The sequence below is a fragment of the Pelodiscus sinensis genome, chromosome 1 (genome assembly GCF_049634645.1).
Source record: "Pelodiscus sinensis isolate JC-2024 chromosome 1, ASM4963464v1, whole genome shotgun sequence".
In the NCBI taxonomy this organism is placed as follows: Eukaryota; Metazoa; Chordata; order Testudines; family Trionychidae; genus Pelodiscus; species Pelodiscus sinensis.
In genome coordinates this window covers 20,754,189-20,773,298 of record NC_134711.1, presented here as the reverse complement: position 1 = coordinate 20,773,298, position 19,110 = coordinate 20,754,189, and the positions used below count along the sequence as shown (strand labels likewise).

General features: G+C 40.8%; 1 protein-coding gene across 1 annotated transcript in view; it reads left to right on the top strand.

Moving 5' to 3' along the window:
• GNAI1 (G protein subunit alpha i1) overlaps window positions 1-16,117 on the top strand; it is a 51,880-nt gene extending 35,763 nt beyond the window's left edge. Inside the window, exons 5-9 of the mRNA XM_075926495.1 lie at window positions 5,321-5,449; window positions 8,477-8,606; window positions 11,681-11,834; window positions 13,844-14,050; window positions 14,172-16,117. Of these exons, the coding sequence (XP_075782610.1) occupies window positions 5,321-5,449; window positions 8,477-8,606; window positions 11,681-11,834; window positions 13,844-14,034 (604 nt within the window). The 3' untranslated portion in view covers window positions 14,035-14,050; window positions 14,172-16,117. The remainder of the gene's footprint in view (window positions 1-5,320; window positions 5,450-8,476; window positions 8,607-11,680; window positions 11,835-13,843; window positions 14,051-14,171) is intronic.
• Window positions 16,118-19,110: the final 2,993 nt, after the last annotated feature.

Here is a 19,110-nt window from a genome sequence, read left to right as displayed (position 1 = left end):
ACTCCAGCCCCTTTCCCTAGGCTGTCTCCTCCATGCTCCCAGCCCGCAACTAACTAACTCTCTTCCAGCCCTGCCCCCCAGCCAGGGCAGCATTCCACCTTCCTTTGTTCCTCTCCATGGGAGGTGTCTGGCCATACTGGTTTTGCATAGTGACTCATCCTGTTTTGCTGGGTCGTGGTACCCACGGCAGCCAGTGGGGGTTACCCCAGAGCCAGCAGCATAGAAACCAGCCAGGTACCCCCACTACGTCACAGTGGGCAAACAAGAAATATTATGTTCCAGTCAAAGGGGCAGGATTTCTTTTCAGCTAACCAGCCCCCAAACTCCTTTGTAATTGAGGCAGTGCACCATAGAGGCAAATAAACAGTTTACTTAATTTCCATCTGATGACTGGAAGCACTTGGACATCTTTGGAAGAAATTCTTATTCATCTGCTTTCTTACAGTTCCACATAGCAAACTTCTGTTCTTTTAGCAAAATACACAACACTTTTGACAATACGAAAACTTTTATTGATCAACTTCTAGAGGATGCCTGGGAGCAATGTAAGTTGAACATAGCAGAAGGCTCCATTATAGTAAAGACCATGTTGCAGGCCTCCTTCGATTAGGCAGACATACTCACTCAATCCCTTGCCACAGCATAGCGATGTGTTGCACCTCTTGGCTCCAGCTCTCTGGCTTCCCTAAAGAACTACAAAATACAGTTGGATAAAAATTATTTGAAGAATCTACAGATGCATCCTGACATATGCTCAAGACTTTCATGCCACTTTGAAAACTGTAGGCATGTATGAACCTCAACCAAAGAAAAAGCAGGGGCACTATTATATCCAACTCTTCTGCCCTGCACTTCATCCACAGGCTCAAAGATCATAAGACCAACACCAGAGAAAAAGAGAGCCATGATGAAGCCAGAATGTCTTCATCCCAGCCTTCTACTTCAAGACAACCATTTTGAAGTTTTGGTTGAGGTTTTGATCTTTCCTCCCATCTAAAGGCTGCGGAACCCATAATCTATTCAGCCATTGCCTCTTACCATACTACCACATCTGATGCAACATCGCCTCTGATAGATGGGTCCTAAAAATAATCTTCAAAGGTTACTCTGTCCCACTTTCCCATCCATCTTCCCCATCCCTCTTCAGGGACCCTATCCATAAGACAAGAGGAAGTCACTCATCTTTTGCATCCAAGAGCAGTAGAGGAGGTACCACCTCCACACAGGGGGACGGGGTACTCCTGCTATTTTGTCACACCAAAGAAAAGTTGGTGTTGGAGGCCTATTCTGAATTTGTCAACTGAACAAATTTCTTCGCCATCAACATTTCAAAATGGTAACACTGACAACAATAATTCCACTTCTACAACAGGGAGATAGGTGTCCTAAAGGTCGAGGGATGACAGCTAATTTCATATTACTATACATCCAGCACACAGAAGATTCCTGTGTTTCATGCTTGGAACTCTCACTTCCAATACAGAGTTCTCTATCCTTCAGACTCTCCACATTGTCAATGATCTTCACAAAAGTTTTCACCATTGTGGCTTCCTACCTACACAAATTGGCATCAAAATAATCCCATACTTAGATGATTGCCTAATAATGGCATTGCCCCTCCAAGAGGCAACAGCAGCCCTCAGACTCTCAGTACACCTTCTGACCACCATAATCTTCCAGCTAAACTACCAAAAGTCCTTTCTTTCCCCAGCTCAACAGCTGGACTTTATTGGAGCCCAGCTAGACAGTATACAAGCAGGGCACCAAGCTACCCCAATCACAGTTTCACACTTTAACAGACCTAATGACAACCATCACACAAAGCTCCTGAGTAACAGCCAAACAGTGTTGTCAACTATAAAGGGACATGTCAATCACCACATCTGTAGTAAAAAGCGCAAGACTGCACATCTTGTGCCTGAAAGGATGGCTACAGGGCTCATACAAACCCCACAAACACTCATTGCACAAACTAATAAACATGGTCTCCAGGGTAAAGAGCTCTTTTCAGTGGTGGCTGCAACCATTGAACATATAAGCCCTGTTATCTAGAGTTGTGGATTAGATCTTGAACCTCAAACAACAAGGGCTTGCTAATAGCTCCATAACAGTATACCTGGTGGCTCTCTCCATGAGGCACTGTAAAATTGAAAGTATCAGAGGGGTAGCCGTATTAGTCTGAATCTGCAAAAGCGGCGGGGAGTCCTGTGGCACCTTATAGACTAACTGAAGTTTTGGAGCATAAGCTTTCACCTTTTGTGGTCTTTGCCCACGAAAGCTTATGCTCCAACACTTCAGTTAGTCTGTAAGATGCCACAGGACTCCTCACCACTTTTATAAAATTGAAAGATACCTGTGCACATCCAACTACCGAAGCATTTAATGAAAGGGACGAATAACACTTTCCCACCTTTCAAACAGTCAACCCTGATGTGGTACCTTAATATATGGTACTTTGCACACTTACAGGCAAAACATTTGCACCAAGACCCCACCCCAAATTTCTCCTCAAAATAGTCTCCTCCTTTCACTTTAATCAACTCATTTACTTACCTTTATTATTCCCAAAGCCTGGTACAGACACTAGATAAGTGGTGCTCCACTCCCTCGATGCGCAGCGAGCACTCACCTTTTACCTAGAGAGAACAGAGACATTTAGAAAATCCCCACAACTATTTTTCTTCTGCTGAACAATCCAAAGGCAAAGCAATATCCATACACTCTCTAAATGAATCTCTCAGTGTATACAGATATGCTATGCATGCAACAATACCCCTGCTTCCTAAACAGTTCACATACAGTCTACAAGAGCTGTTTTCCCATCATGGGCTTTCCTCAGTAATGTTCCCATCACAGACATCTACAGAACAGTGATATGGACATCAGTCCATACATTCATCAAACGTTACACAATAAGTAATATACCTCAATGGACAAATACTTTGGATGTCTGTATTAACAATGGCACATAGATTGCCAAGCCCTACCTTCCACCACAAGACATTGCTCCATAGTCATCTAACATGACTCGTGAAGTCATTCTGCCGCTCTATTCTGCACTAGTTAGGCCTCAGCTGGAGTACTGTGTCCAGTTCTGGGCGCCACATTTCAAGAAAGATGTGGAGAAATTGGAAAGGGTACAGAGAAGAGCGACAAGAATGATTAAAGGTCTAGAGAACATGACCTATGAAGCCAGGCTTCATGAACTGGGCTTGTTTAGTTTGGAAAAAAGAAGATTAAGGGGGGACATGATAGCGGTTTTCAAATATCTAAAAGGGTGTCACAAGGAGGAAGGCGAAAATTTGTTCCTCTTGGTTTCTGAGGACAGGACAAGGAGTAATGGGCTTAAAGTGCAGCAGGGGAGGTTTAGATTGGACATTAGGAAAAAATTCCTAACTGTCAGGGTGGTCAAATATTGGAATAAATTGCCAAGGGAGGTGGTGGAATCTCCCTCTCTGGAGATATTTAAGAACAGGTTAGATAGACATCTGTCAGGGATGGTGTAGACGGAGCTTGATCCTGCCTTGAGGGCGGGGGGCTGGACTCGATGACCTCTCGAGGTCCCTTCCAGTCCTATTATTCTATGATTCTATGATCCACGGGGACATTCTTCAAAGAAGAGAGGATTACTCACCTTGTGTAGTAACTGAGGTTCTTTGAGGTGGTTGTCCCTGTGGGTGCTTCGTGACCTTCCCTTCTCTCTTCTGTTTCGGATGAAAATGACTTTTTGGGGTGTAGAAGGAACCGAGGGATGGCCGATAACTGCTCACACAGCTAACAGCCATGCACTAACTGGACTTGTTCAGGTGATCCCCCTAGGCCAAATGGACATACTTTACATCCTGGGCCCAAATGCAAGGTCTTGCCTCCAAAGCTGTCGTCAGCCCTCTATTTCTTTAAACTGTAAACCTCAGGACATGCTCGAAGCCTTATCAGAGTGAATGCAGTCGCCGTTAGTGTTTTCCACTCTCCAGTAGAAGGGTATTTGATTTTTACCCATCCCTGGACCACATGATTCTGGAAGGGACTTTGACATCAATATTTGCCTATTCATCTTGTTGATTACCCTATGGGATCTAACAATAGTCCTTACCTCTTTAATTAACTCTCTTTTTGAGCTGCTGATCTCCTGTCTTCCCTCTCTGGTGAGCTGAGAGGTGCTGGTAAATCCCCCTTCCATCACATTCCATAAAGACCAGGTGTCACCTATGACTGCATCCCAAGTTTCTGCCAAGGTGATTTCCCAATTCCTTCTCAGCCACTCCATACATCTAGCACCTTCTTTCCAAAACCATGTGTTCCAAATGGAGAACGGTGGCTTCATTCCCTTGATGTGTATATGGCCCTGGGTTTTTACCTACAAAGGAGGAGACAATTCCCAAAGGCTACCAGGCTATATGTTGCCATAACAGAGAGTAAAAGAACAGGCCATTTCTACCCAGCGAATCTCTTAATCAGTTTTAGGGTGCATTAAGTGCGCTGTCAGTTGTCAGGGCACTCCCGACCAGATGGGATACAAGCCCATTCTCATCAATCCCAGCGGTGCTCCACAACATACCTGGACCTGGCGCAGGCCAGGACTGAGCCAGGCTACCTGCCCACCTGGCTCCTAAATGACTTTCCCTGCAGGGCACAGTGTGAGTTGCTCCAGGGACCCGGCACCAGCTGGGACTGAGCCATGTTGCTGGCGAGTCCTCTAAAAATTTACTGGTGCGGGAGGGAGGAGATGCATGTAGTCGATAGAATTAACCGATACGTTTTTGCTTATCTGTTAATTGTTCAGTCATCTACACTATTACATCCCTAGTCCCCATAAGTCTCTATGATGAGAACTAAATTGTGAGAATTTTTAGATATGTTAACTTTTATAAGTGAACATAAGAACAGCCGTACTGGGTCAGACCAAAGGTCCTTCTAGCCCAGTATCCTGTCTACCGACAGTGGCCAGCACCAGGTGCCCCAGAGAGGGTGGACCGAAGACAATGATCAAGCGATTTGTCTCCTGCCATCTCTCTCCAGCCTCTGAAAAACAGAGGCCAAGGACACCATTTTATCCCCTGGCTAATAGCCTTTTATGGACCTAACCTCCATGAAATTATCTAGCTTCTCTATTATAGTCCTAGCCTTCACAGCCTCCTCTGGCAAGGAGTTCCACAGTGACTACACGCTGTGTGAAGAAGAACTTTCTTTTATTCGTTTTAAACCTGCTACCCATTAATTTCATTTGGTGTATAATATTCAAGTGGTGTAATACCTTTATTTGTGCAAATCTCTTATCTTTTTTTAAAACAATTAAATGCAATGTTTCTTTTACCTTTAGTTACTTGAATGATTTGGACAGGATAGCGCAAACCAGTTACATCCCAACTCAACAGGATGTTCTCAGGACTAGAGTGAAAACTACAGGAATAGTGGAAACTCATTTTACTTTCAAAGATCTTCATTTTAAGTGAGTGCTCAAGTTGTATGTGTAAACCTGTCATGTGTTTCATTCAAAGTTTTAAATGTTGATGATTAACGGTGATTTACATTTATCACAACTTATTTCCTGGCATTTGGAACTATTTTCAGAGAAGATGGGGTATCAGTGGGTGGAGAAGAATGGCTTTTATAGTGAGAGATCAAATATGATGAAGTAACACAAAGTTTATGGAGACGTTCTCAACAGTGAATTGCTGTACCTGGAAAGCCTATTAAATTCCCATACAAACTTACATGTTTTCATGAATAATGTGCACATGTAAACTTCTTTCAAATAATCCCTTTTATATAATGTTGAAGAACTAGCAATTAAAAAAATCAGCTTTTCTTCAAAATCATTTGAACTGATGGACTACGAACATCAGTATTTGTGAAGTGCAGCCACTGAAATATCTTTTTATAGTAAAGCTAAATGATGATTTCTATCCCAATTTGCAACACGATGTTAAGTGCACTGACTAATTTGCAAATCCTAGTAAATACACTAATTGGTCTGAAGATAATTTAAGGGTTATGAGGGGTACCTGAAGGTATAAGCCAGGAAACAGTGAGTAGGAATAGAGAGGTACTATTACCTCTGAGTAGCACTTGTGAAATTATTATTAGAATGTATGTCTATTCTTAGTGTCCACACTTTAAAAAGGATGTTGAAATATTGAAAAGATTTCAGAAGAGAGCTGCAAAAATGAGTCGAGGTCTGGAAACTCAACTTACAGTGTGAGATTTAAGAAGCTTGGTCAATTTAATTTATCAAAGGAAAGGTTGGTCACTTAACACTTTTTTAAAGATCTCTTTATTGTAGCAAAGAAATCTACGGGTTGCAAGCCTAAAATAGATTAATTCTGTAGCTGGATCTAAAGATTCCCAGTGATCCTTTTGAGAGTTGACCCAAGATCAAGTCCGATCAGATTCCCAACCATAGAATAGTTGTAGTTACCCTGATGTGCACAGGTGCAAAACTTGTACTATAGGAACTTTTGTACATATACAAATAATTGATTAATATATTTAAAGAAGTCTCTCTCTCACTCACTCCCTCACTCACCAACCCAAGCTGGGCTGCAGAGGTGGGAGAGCTAGGAAGCCCAGTGTATGGTTCAGCTGGGCTGCAGGGGGAGCGAGAAGAGCCAGACAGGCTACTCAGGCTGGCCCGGAACACCCTAGACCTGCTCCACCTCCACTGGTTAACCGGAACCAGTAAGCATCACCTGTAAAAGTTAACCTTAACCTTTCACATCCCTAATCAGGCCTGGTGTAAACCAGAGCTGAAATTATATATATCAAAAAAGATATATTGTTATGGGAAAAGGTTCAGGAAAAGGCAACAAAATGATTAGGGGTTTGGAACAGGTTCCATATGAAGAGAGATTAAAAAGACTTGGCCTTTTTAAGCTTAGAAAAGAGGAGACCGGAGGGTGGGGAGGGGGATATTATAGAGGTCTATAAAATCATGACTAGTGTGGAAAAAGTGAATAAGGAAAAGTTATTCACTTATTTCCCCAATATAAGAACTAGTGGTTACCTAATGAAATGAATAGGCAGCAGGTTTAAAACAAACCAAAAGAAGTTTTTCTTCACTCAGCGCACAGTCAACCTGTGGAACTCCTTGCCAGAGGAATTTGTGAAGTCTAGGACTTTAACAGGGTTCAAAAAAATGCTAACTTGCTCTGCCTCTTTCCGCGAGCCAGGTCTGGTGGTGAAGATCAGGGCTTCCTTCACCTCCTGCCGCTCCTCTATACACCTTCCAAGCTGGCAGCCGGAGCTGGTGCGGCAGCATGGGCTCCCAGCTGCAAGGAGGGGGAAGACAGGGGCTAAGCTCAAACCATGGACCACCTGGGAGGCAGCTGTGGACCACTTAGTGGTCTGCGGACTGCACTTCGATAACCACTGCTCATTCTCTATTAAAAAACCCACTGCGTGCGCGCTCTCTCTCTCAAAATATATAAAAATATAAATATAATAAATAAATAAATTATAAAATTTCCTGATGTCATCACATCACTTTGCATACAAAGGCTCCATTGTTCCACAAGCTTCCTGCCTGGATGCTGTTCAGGGATGGTAAAGCCACCTAGCAGTCCAGCCTGAGCAGATTCCACCTTCCAAGGGTCCTGTCCGCTTAGCTCTGGCCATAGCCTTTCGGGTAGTTTGTCCCCCGGCCCAGGGGCTGCTTCAGCTGGTGCAAGGTCCACTTGCGCTGAGAATGGAAGCAGGCTCACACATCCTTATGCTAACCATTGAGATGACTGCTAGAAGCATCTAAGATTGAATGGGTGGATGGGATCTGTCACAAACTAGGAGCCTGCCGATCTTGTGAGAAATAATGATTTGAACTACTGTTAGGGTAAGAAATTGCACATAAAAAGTTTTTTAGAATATTAAGCTTAGATTGTATATTTTGGTTTATTTAGCTTAGTAACTTACTTCGATCTGTCATCACTTGTAATCTTGGAAATCCTGCTTTTTATATTTAATAAAATAACTTTACATTGGGTTTAATGACAAGCCAAATAATTGTTACATGGGGGGGGGGGCAACAGCTGTGCATCTCTTTTTCATTGATAAAGGGAGCAAACAACTTGAGCTTACTCTGTATAAAACTTTTATGCAGAGTAAGACTGCTTTGTCTGGGGTTCTGGTCCCACTGGGGCTATGCACCTGAGTGCTGTGTCAAGTCTCTGTGATGGAGTCTTCCCAGAGGTGTGTTGCTTTGCTGTGGGCTGTGACCCCAACTCTGTGCCCTTGCTGGGGAAGACCAGAAGTTCTGGCTCAGCAGCACAGGATGCTGAGGTGCACCTGAGGACAGGGAGGTGCTCTCACTGGTATTATCAGTCCATCAGGAGACAGTCTCAAGGGGATCCATGTGACTGAACCCATCACACCCTATCTCCATTAAATTTGTGATTAGAGTGGTACAGCTTGCTCTCTCTCGCTAATTTTGTGTAGCATTCAGATGTCTGTAATTTTAATGCAATCTTATTTTTCTGTTTTGCAGAATGTTTGATGTGGGAGGCCAGCGATCTGAACGGAAGAAGTGGATTCATTGCTTTGAGGGAGTTACAGCAATAATCTTTTGTGTAGCGCTCAGTGATTATGACTTGGTCCTAGCAGAAGATGAAGAAATGGCAAGTAAACTAACCTTGAAGGAAGTGGGAGAAGATGAAATAGAAACTAAATGATCTTGAAACAAGTTAAATTCTTTATGAAAAGTGTATATATACTGTTTCCAGAAGGAAGTAATTTCCACTTTGCAAGTGTCCCCTTGTATAGTAGAGATGGTGAAGAAAATGCCATCGCTTTGAATAAAATTTCTAGAATTCTTATCACAGGTTGACACATTCTGGTCCAGCAACATTAGTGGTCCGATATAGTGTTAGTTAGCCGGAGGTTCACTTATGGATGTGGCAAAGTTTCCTGTTATCTTATAAAGGTTGTTTACAGCAACCAGTCCTGGCTCTGTGTTCTGTGCTGTTACTGAGCTCTAATTTACCCCTAAATGTCTTCTAAAAGCCCAGTAAGTAGTAAAAAGGTTGCTAGAAAATATTGAGCTCACATGGTTTGCAAATTCTCAGGCTTGGCATCAGTCAGGTCCCAAAGGTGCCTGACTAGAAAGGGGATACTTCTGTTTACGGATACCTGGGGTTCCGCAAGGGTCTGTTTTGGGACTGGCTCTGTTTAATATCTTCAACTATTTAGATATTGGCATAGAAAGTACACTTATTAAGTTTGCAGATGATACCAAGCTGGGAGGGGTTGTGACTAATCTGAAGGATAGGGTCATAATTCAAAATAATCTGGACAAATTGGAGAAATGGTCTGAGGTAAACAGGATGAAGTTTAATAAAGACAAATGCAAAGTGCTCCACTTAGGAAGGAACAATCAGTTTCATACATACAGAATGGGAAGTGACTGTCTAGGAAGGAGTACGGCAGAAAGAGATCTAGGGGCTATAGTGGACCACAAGCTGAATATGAGTCAACAGTGTGATGCTGTTTAAAAAAAAAAAGCAAACATGATTCTGGGATGCATTAACAGGTGTGTTGTGAGCAAGACAGGAGATGTCATTCTTCTGCGCTAGTTAGTCCTCAGTTGGATTATTGTGTCCAGTTCTGGGCACCGCATTTCAAGAAGGATGTGGAGAAATTGGAGAGGGTCCAAAGAAGAGCAACAAGAATGATTAAAGGTCTAGAGAACATGACCTATGAAGGAAGGATGAAAGAATTGGGTTTGTTTAGCTTAGAAAAGAGAAGATTGAGGGGGGACATGATAGCAGTTTTCAGGTATCTAAAAGGATGTCATAAGGAGGAGAGAGAAAACTTGTTCATCTTGGCCTCTGAGGATAGAACAAGAAGCAGTGGGCTTAAACTGCAGCAATGGAGGTTTAGGTTGAACATTAGGAAAAAGTTCCTAACTGTTAAGGTAGTCAAACACTGGAATAAATTGCCCGGGGAGGTTGTGGAATCCCCATCTCTGAAGGTATTTGAGTAGGTTAGATCAATGTCTATTAGGGATGGTCTAGACAGTACTTGGTCCTGCCATGAGGGCAGGGGGTTGGACTCGATGACCTCTCGAGGTCTCTTACAGTCCTAGTATTCTGTGTTCCAAAGAAACTAAATGAATGGAGATGCCTGTCTCCTAGAACTGGAAGGGACCTTGGAAGGTCATTGAGTCCAGTCCCCTGCCTTCACAGCAGGACCAAGTACTATCCATGACAGATTTTTGCTCCAGATCCCTAAATGGTCTCCTCAAGGATTGAGCTCTCAATGCTGGATTTAGTAGGCCAATGCTCAAACCACGAAGTTATCCCTCCCCTCACGTTCTAGTATTCCAGTATGTGTCTCTTTCTCTGATCTTTTTCCCTGTTTTTGTCTGTCATCTTTAGCTACTTATTCATTTTGTTGCTTTTTCCTTTCTGACTATTCTTTTCTGTCCTCGCAGACACCTTCCTCCCTATACCCCAGCAGAAGTAGACACAAACTAGCACCACTCTTTATTTATGTAGCTGCGTTTCTCTGCAGCTGACTTAATAAGCAAAGTTCTTTTGTGGCACTGACTTATATTGCACAGGTTGTACCTCTCTGGTCTGGAACCCTCGGGACCTGACCAGTGCTAAACGAGGGAATTTTCCAGACCAGAGGAGGCCCTCTGTTACCAGTTCCTCAGACTACCTACTCTCCTGGCTGCCAGCCTCAGCTGCCAGGCTGCCATGCTGCTGCAACCCAGACTGCCTTGGCTCCAGCACCGCTATCAGGGCTGCCACTTCCCTTGCCCCAGCCCTGCTACCAGGGCTGCTGCAGCTGCTGCATCTCCAGCCCTGGCCCTACTATCGGGGTTTGTGCGGCTGCCATATCTCTGGCTCTGGCCCCGTTATCGCAGCTGCCGTGCTTGTCATGTCCCTGGCCCTGCTACTGGGGCTGCCACAGCCCCTGCTGTGCTGCTGGGACTCTGGTGCTGGTCCCAGCCCCGCCAGGCTCTGAGCTGGCAGTTCTCTTGCCATTAGGGCTCCCAGCCAGGACTTTCTAATCTAGGGACATCCATAGTCCTGCCAGAACATAGATGATGCCAGATGAGGGAGTCCCAGTTTTGGGAGGTCCAATGTGTAGATTATAATTTGGGTGAGGAAAGGAAGTAGCCTTCAAATCAAGCTTCATCAAATTTGTTCCCCAGGTGGGTGGTAGTCTGTTGACTTAAACAGTTGGAAATCTGATAGAAACTATATGCATAACTAGAAAATGTTTGTGAATAAATCACTTGTAGAAAAACACTATTCATTTGATCTGGTAACACTGGAATACTTGACTCTTGCATAGCTGCCATACATTATTTTCAACTTCTTTAAGAGAAGCTGTACTGTAATCAGTTTGCACTTAAAGGTCAGGGTCTTCCATGGAATTATTTTTCTTTGTCACATTTGCAGTTATCAATGGAAAAGAGTTATTAAACTGTGCTATTGTTTAGACATTCAATATTCCAAACTACAGTAATAAATAAATGAAAAGAAAAACAAAAATAAAGAATTTACCTGCCTATCTTGTTCTTAGTTTGATAAATCACTAGGGTAAGGTTCTGGGATTCAGTGTACAAAAATACTTTGAGATTTTGCTACTCTGTTGGTAGTTTTCCTATATCAAACATGTATATGTTTTCTGATGTCATTATTCTTGTATTATATGACAAGTATCTTCTTGTCAATTGCAGAATCGAATGCATGAAAGCATGAAATTGTTCGACAGCATCTGCAACAATAAATGGTTTACAGACACTTCTATTATTCTTTTCCTAAACAAGAAGGATCTTTTTGAAGAAAAGATCAAGAGGAGTCCCCTCACTATTTGCTATCCTGAATATGCAGGTATTGTGATACTTATGTGGGAAGTTGAGTCAAGTCACTTCCAGTTACAGAATGTTATTACTGGTTTTATGATGCATGAGCAAGTAAAAAACAGTTTAATCTAGACTCAAAGTTGTGTATGTAGCTAGCAGTTAGGGGAGATCGCTTTTTAGTTTGTAAACTGAATCAATTTGATATGAAAGGTGAGTAACACAAACATGAAATTTTACAATGCCACTTTTAGTCACTTTAAGGTATGTGCCTAATCCTGCTCTCCTTACTTACTCATATTTGAAGCAGCTGAGACTACTTGTATAAGTCAAAGAGAGTTTAGGTTTTAGCTCATTGTAGACCAGGAATGCTACTGATAGACTAGTACTCATTATCTCTGAGCTGTCAGCATTGACAACCTGAAAAGCCACAACTAGGTCTAAAAGGGTATGTCTACACTACATGGCTCAGTCGACGGAGCCATATAGATGAGCTTTGTAGACATAGCAAAATGAAGCAGCAATTTAAATAATCGCCGTTTCATTTACATCAAAATGGCTGCCGCGCTGTGCCGATCAGCTGTTTGTCGGCACAGCGCGGTAGTCTGGACGTTTGGCGGTTGACATCAAAAGCCTTTGTCGACCGCCCCATTATGCCTCATGGGATGAGGCTTACCAGGGCGGTCGACAAAGGCTTTTGATGTCGAGCGTCCAGACTACCGCGCTGTGCCGACAAACAGCTGATCGGCACAGCGCGGCAGCCATTTTGATGTAAATGAAGCGGCGATTATTTAAATTGCTGCTTCATTTTGCTATGTCTACAAAGCTCATCTACATGGCTCCGTCAACGGAGCCATGTAGTGTAGACATATCCAAAATGTTCCAAAATGCATTTAACTACAGCTTAGAGATAGTTATATGTATAGTTTTTTTCATATCTCAGACTTTTAAATAGCTTACAAAAGGGTAATTTCGAATTCTTTCCAACACAAATAAATTGTAAGGTAATGGTTTGAGAGCATAGTTGAACAAATATTCACTTACTTTTGATCATAGTTAAATATTTTAAAGTCATATTTAATGTATTATTACATTAATGGTTTATTGAAAGCTGATGTCAAACATCTTTTAAATACATGGACTATTTGGAAACACTAGGCGAGAATCCACAGAAATGTTTGGTTCATCGTTAAGTATTTAAAGTGTTTAAACAGTCTTTGTGATGAGATTCTTTCCAATTTATTTTGATTAGACTCTTATTTCCTCCCTTTTGCTCCAAAACCTTTAAAATCAGAATTGTATCCTAAAGAATTTTAGGGCATTTAGGTTTCTAAACACGTTGGAAGGAAAAATATGGAATACAAGAATTCTTTGGGAAGAGAGGACGATTGATTCATCAGTGGTCTACATTTAGACTTCTACTGCTTATGGGTAGATTTACATAATATTAAAATCTGTTGCTCTGTAGTGCAGAGAATACTTAGTTGAAAAACTAGAATTAAACTTGGAAGAAAAGGTGGAATATGCCAAATACAAATTTGGACAGATGGGGATGGTAGAAAGCTCTATGAAAAAGAAAAGTGATAAACACAAATGATGGAATGAGGGAAGAATTTTTTTGGTTTTCCTTAGTATTTAATTTCCTTGGTGATTAATCTGAAAATATGAAAAAAACAATTCTATGGAAACAAAACATCACTTATTTGAAGAATAGTTGAAGTTCATTAGTAAGCTTATCAACCTCCCATTGAAGTCAAGGGTAAAACTCCCATTTAAGTGGGAACTAGATTGATTCCACTGTTTTCTGTATAGATAATTAAAAATGTTATTAATATGTTTTATCACCAACAAGAGTTACAATATATAAATTAAAACAGTGACTGTGAGGTTATATAAAACTGCATAAAGTTCTTTCATTTTTAAAGAAACTGTCCAGAGGTTTTTAAAAACTAGTTAATGGCTTCTTTTGAAGTGAATGGCATTCATTGCTGCTTACTCTGAAATTTAGAGTTGATTGATAAACTTTTTCTCTTCCTTCAGGATCCAACACTTATGAAGAAGCAGCTGCATACATACAGTGCCAGTTTGAAGATCTGAACAAGAGAAAGGACACAAAGGAAATCTATACTCATTTCACATGTGCCACAGATACCAAAAATGTGCAGTTTGTTTTTGATGCTGTAACTGATGTCATCATAAAAAATAATCTAAAAGACTGTGGCCTCTTCTAAGATTTTGCATTAAATGGTAATTGTGTTCCTTGACCAGAATGAGTGGTGGGACTTTTTATCGTTTTGTATATGCCTCGATAATGTAAAGCATTTGTACATGTACATAGGAATCTAATTCTCTTGATCTTTATTTTTAGATTTCAAGAATGACTTCAAAAGCTTCTAATCTGATTGGGTTTCAAGAAGAAGGAAGTATAAAACAACTTGTTTTGAATGGCAGACCAGTACTGTACTTGCCTGTTTTAACAGCTTTATTTATGTTTGTCTTGTAAATTTAAGTAGTTAAATATTAGATAACAATGAAAAGTATCATGATTGTATGTATACTTGTAATTGTAGGAATGTTATTTGTATGAACATTGAACAGAATATTTTAATAACTCAATTGGTGTTCCAAAGTTTCCATATTTTATGAGAATGCCCTTGAAGGTAAATCTTTTTTTTTTTTCACCTTTGGATTATTTAAACATATTGTAAAATTTAATTTTTTGTTTCATTTTAAATCTGCATGCTGACTTATTGTAAGGTTTTTTTTTCAAAACCAAGTGTTATAGGCTTCTTAGTAGTCTAAAATAATCTTGTGCTAAATCAGATTTAAAGGGACACTGTGAATTCAAATTTGTTCCTAGTAGGTTTCGAAAAATGTTTTAAAATTTCAAGGCTGATGAAAGATTTCTTTGATTTGTTAGAATTTCAGCATAAACAACTGATTATAAATGTCGTCATCTTATATTTTTAGCCCAAGCATTCCAACACTGAAACTGAATTGGTTAATTTTCATTGCCCAAACTGATGTAAATGCAAAAAGAAATCATTTAGTTCAATAACAAATTAATTTAATGCATTTTGTCTGTGTATCATCTCTTCCTAATGTGTTGCTGTTAATTATAAGTAAAAAAAATATAATTCTCCAAATTATTGATAAAAAACATCAGATACTACTAAAAACAGTGTACAATACAGATTTTCTGTTGCAAATATAAAGAATGTTCTGTATCTCCTATCTATCAGTATTTGGTAATTATTTGCTGTTAACTTTTTAATGGCGTACACTTGTAATTTTGAAACTAACAGTGTCCCTTTAAATAACGTTGCATAGAATTTCATTTAAGTTAACTTTGCCTTTTTATTGTATAATTTACTATGTTAGGGGTATATTGTGCATTGCCTTATGGGTATGCCAAAACTGATTTTTATACGTTTGAAAATGAAACAAGCTTTTATTTTGTAAATAATTTCTCAGATGGTTGGCCTGAGCATTTTGGTTTGCTAAGAAATGTAATCACAACACATTTAGAAATTACTTTTTATAGCTATAGGAACATTGTAACTACCATACACCATACTACTTTGTCCATGACGATATCACTTCTGTAATACTCGTTTTCCATATTCTCTTATAGATACATATGCTTGGAAGTGTTCATTCTAAATGTCTGACTAGAGTTACTTTAAAGCATTAACTCATGTTTGATTGTGTGTATTTTTGGTTTAAGGCTGTGAAATGGCCTTGAAATACTACTTATCTCTGCTTTTTTCATTCTTGGAATTTTCCATTATTTGCTATGGAATTTCTAAATGTTTTCAAATGAGATTAAAACAAAGAAGCAGTAACATTAATTTATTAGTGATGGAGGACGTTGAAAATGTTCTTAAAGAACAGGCTCTTCTAGTTATGATAAACAGTTTACATCTTGGACTTCTTTGAATTATCATGCTGCATTTACAACTGATTTTATGTATCATTGGAATATTTTGTGACTATTTAACTTGTTGTCTTTGTACTTTAATGTAAAAAAAATTAGATTAATCAAAAAATACTGAAAATTTGTCTAAATTCTTTGTGCCTTGCCTAAGAGAAATGTTTTTCATTCAATTTACCGATGGAAGACCTGCTGCATCCACTTTGTGAAGACAGTAAACAAAAGTGAAAAGAAATGAAATTGAGTAAATTCACATCCGAGTGTATGTAAGTAAATAAAAATGAGCACACTTTGCTGACCATTGCTGATGGATTTCTGAACTTAATCCTGTATAATTTACTAACATCCTAATAAAATTGAGATTTTTTTTAAAAAAAGGATATTATTTCCTGAAATAGCTACAGTTTTTTGTCCTATGTTAAACAAATGAAGGGAAAAATGTATCTCCTAATGAGCTCTTTCCTTTCAGACTGATGGACTTTCCCCTTTTGACTTGATGGGTTGGCAGCTGGACAAATTTCCTCTGCCTAGTAAGTGAAACTGATATTTGTTCAACATTGAGAATCTCAAAAGTCTGTCTCTTATATTTATGGAATGGTGTATACAAAATAATGGCTATTTTTCATGGAACTTAAGGGACCATTATGAAGATCTAGCCTGATTTCTAGTATAATACAAGCCATGATATTTTACTCAATAATTACTGCATCAGGTTCATAACTTCTTGTTGATCTAAAGCATATCTTTTAGAAAGTCAGCCAACTAAAAAAACTTCAAATGATGGAAAATCCCCCACATCTCTTGAGCTTTATCTTCCAGCCTATGGGGGAAGATGGGGACGTTATGCCTCTGTAAGATATAAAGAATTATCTACTAGCTAAGCATCACTTAACTGCTGGGGGCTGGAACCAACTGTGAGTAGGTTGCTGCTCCAGTCCTGCCAGGGTCCTCCTGTGTACAGGGACTGCTCTCATCTGCAACAGCCTCTGTCAGCAGGGAACCCAGGCACACCAGAAGAATCCCAAGCATTTACAGGCTGGGGACTGAATGGCTAAGTAGCAGTTCTGCAGAAAAGGACCTGGGGATTACAGGGGCTGAGAAGCTGGATATGAGTCAACAGTGTGCTCTTGTAGGCAAGAAGGCTAATGGCATATTAGGGTGCATTAGGAGGAGCATTGCCAGCAGATCCAGAGAAGTGATTATTCCTCTTTATTCGTCTCTGGTGAGGCCACATCTGGAATATTGTGTCCAGTTCTGGAGCCCCACTATAGAAAGGAATTGGAGGCATTGGAGAGGGTCCAGCAGAGGGCAACCAAAATTATTAGGGGGCTGGAGCACATGACCTATGAGGAGAGACAGGGATTTGGGTTTGTTTAGTCTGGAGAAGAGTGAGGGGGGATTTGATAGTAGCCTTCAACTTCCTGAAGGGAGGTTCCAAAGAGGATGGAGAGAGGCTGTTCACAGTAGTGATGGATGGCAGAACAAGGAGCAATGGTCTCAAGTTACAGTGGGAGAGGTCTAGGTTGGATATTAGGAAAACCTATTTCACTAGGAGGGTGGTGAAGCACTGGAATGGGTTACCTAGGGAGGTGGTGGAATCTCCATCCCTAGAGGTGTTTTAAGTCTCGGCTTGCCAAAGCCCTGGCTGGGTTGACTTAGTTGGGATTGGTCCTGCCTTGGTCAGGGGCTGGACTTGATGACCTCCTGAGGTCTCTTCCAATTCTATGATACTAAGGGCTGCTACAGCAGGGTTGGGAGCTAGCAGCCAGCATCAGCATGGGACTGGAGGAAGGAGCCTTGCAGGATGGGTGCTGCTCCAGCTGGACTGGAAGAATCCCCAGCCTAGATCATACGTTAGTCGGTGAATCGGTTAAATGTTAGGTTTACCTAACATTTATCCAGTTAATTGCTTAACTGGGATTTTGCATCCCAACTCCCTATATAATCAAATTCTCTAAACCTTCTCTTCTATATACTAATTACATGTCTAAGAGTTCTCACTGTATGACCTGTTTTTCCAGATTTTAAATGACTCTTACAGCTCTCTTGAATCCTCTTCCAGTTTTCCAACATTCATTCTGAATTGCATAGCTAGTATAGGATTACCATATCCTTCATGCTGTGTACACAGGTAATGCCTCTACCCTTCTTTTCAGCATTTCCCTACTCATATATCTAAAGACAGCATTACCCCGGTACCCATGGCATCATGCAGGAAGTGTACATGCAGATGGTTAACTCTGCTGACATCTGTCATTTTCAGAGTGGATGCTTTCCAGAGCAGTCACAATGAGTCAACTTTAACACCCACGCCTTTGATAATGGAAATTGTAGCTTCCCTCAAAAAAACCCACTTCACTAGAATAGAAAATCTGTGTTCTTGAATTTACTGCATCTGCCTCTCACAGTAACACTCCAGCCTGGAATCTACCGTAAGTCCCCACTTATCTAGCCCCCTGGTACAGTATCTCTGAGTTTACACTGCAGGCTTCTTGTGCAAGAACTGTTTTGCGCAAGAGTTCTTGTGCAAAAGGCCTTGCACAAGAGCACGTCCACACTTCCATGAACGCTCTTGCGCAAGAAAGCTCTGATGGCCATTTTATTCATAGGGGTGTCTTGTGCAAGAAACCCCTGTTGCCTGTCCACGCTGTGCAAGAATAACTTGTGCAAGAAGCCCTCTGTTCCGATGCTTTACTGTAAATTTACTTGTGCAAGAACACACGTGCAGTGTAGATGCTCCACAAGTTTTGCGCAAGAACAGCCATCAACCCAAGAACAGACTCGTAGCCTTTGAGTTTTTGAATTGTTCAGCATCCTTTGATAAGAGTACAAAGGACTGTGGAGATAAACTTGCATGGTGAGACTTAGATTCTGCAGCCAGAAGAAAGGCTTATGTATATGACTTGATATTGCCACTCTTACTTCTGCATAGCTGCTCTTCTTATGCTGTCTTCAGACTGAGCACTAGGCCAACAGCCACCACTCTGCATCTGCTCAGCTCTGACAGCAGTGAAGACATTAGGATGACATACTGTGACCCCTTTCTAAAATAATCTTGCTACCACTCTGCAGCTTCCTTTTGGGAATTGATCCCTAATTTGTGAAAAGGTGGTCTCCCCCATGAATCTGTATAGTAGAGGATAAAAGCGCAAACAGACTAGGTTCCATAGGAAGAAACCAGATTTCACAATTGTAACACATTTTCATGGTCGTGTATTTGAAAGGTCCTACCTATTAATGAAGAATACTTGGTCTGCCGAAGTACTGTAACAAACCCTGGGATCTGTCTTGGTCACATTTAATAAGGGAAATTGCAGGTACCAAGTTTCCCCTAAGGTTTTTAAGTACTTTATAATCATCTGATGCCTGGAAC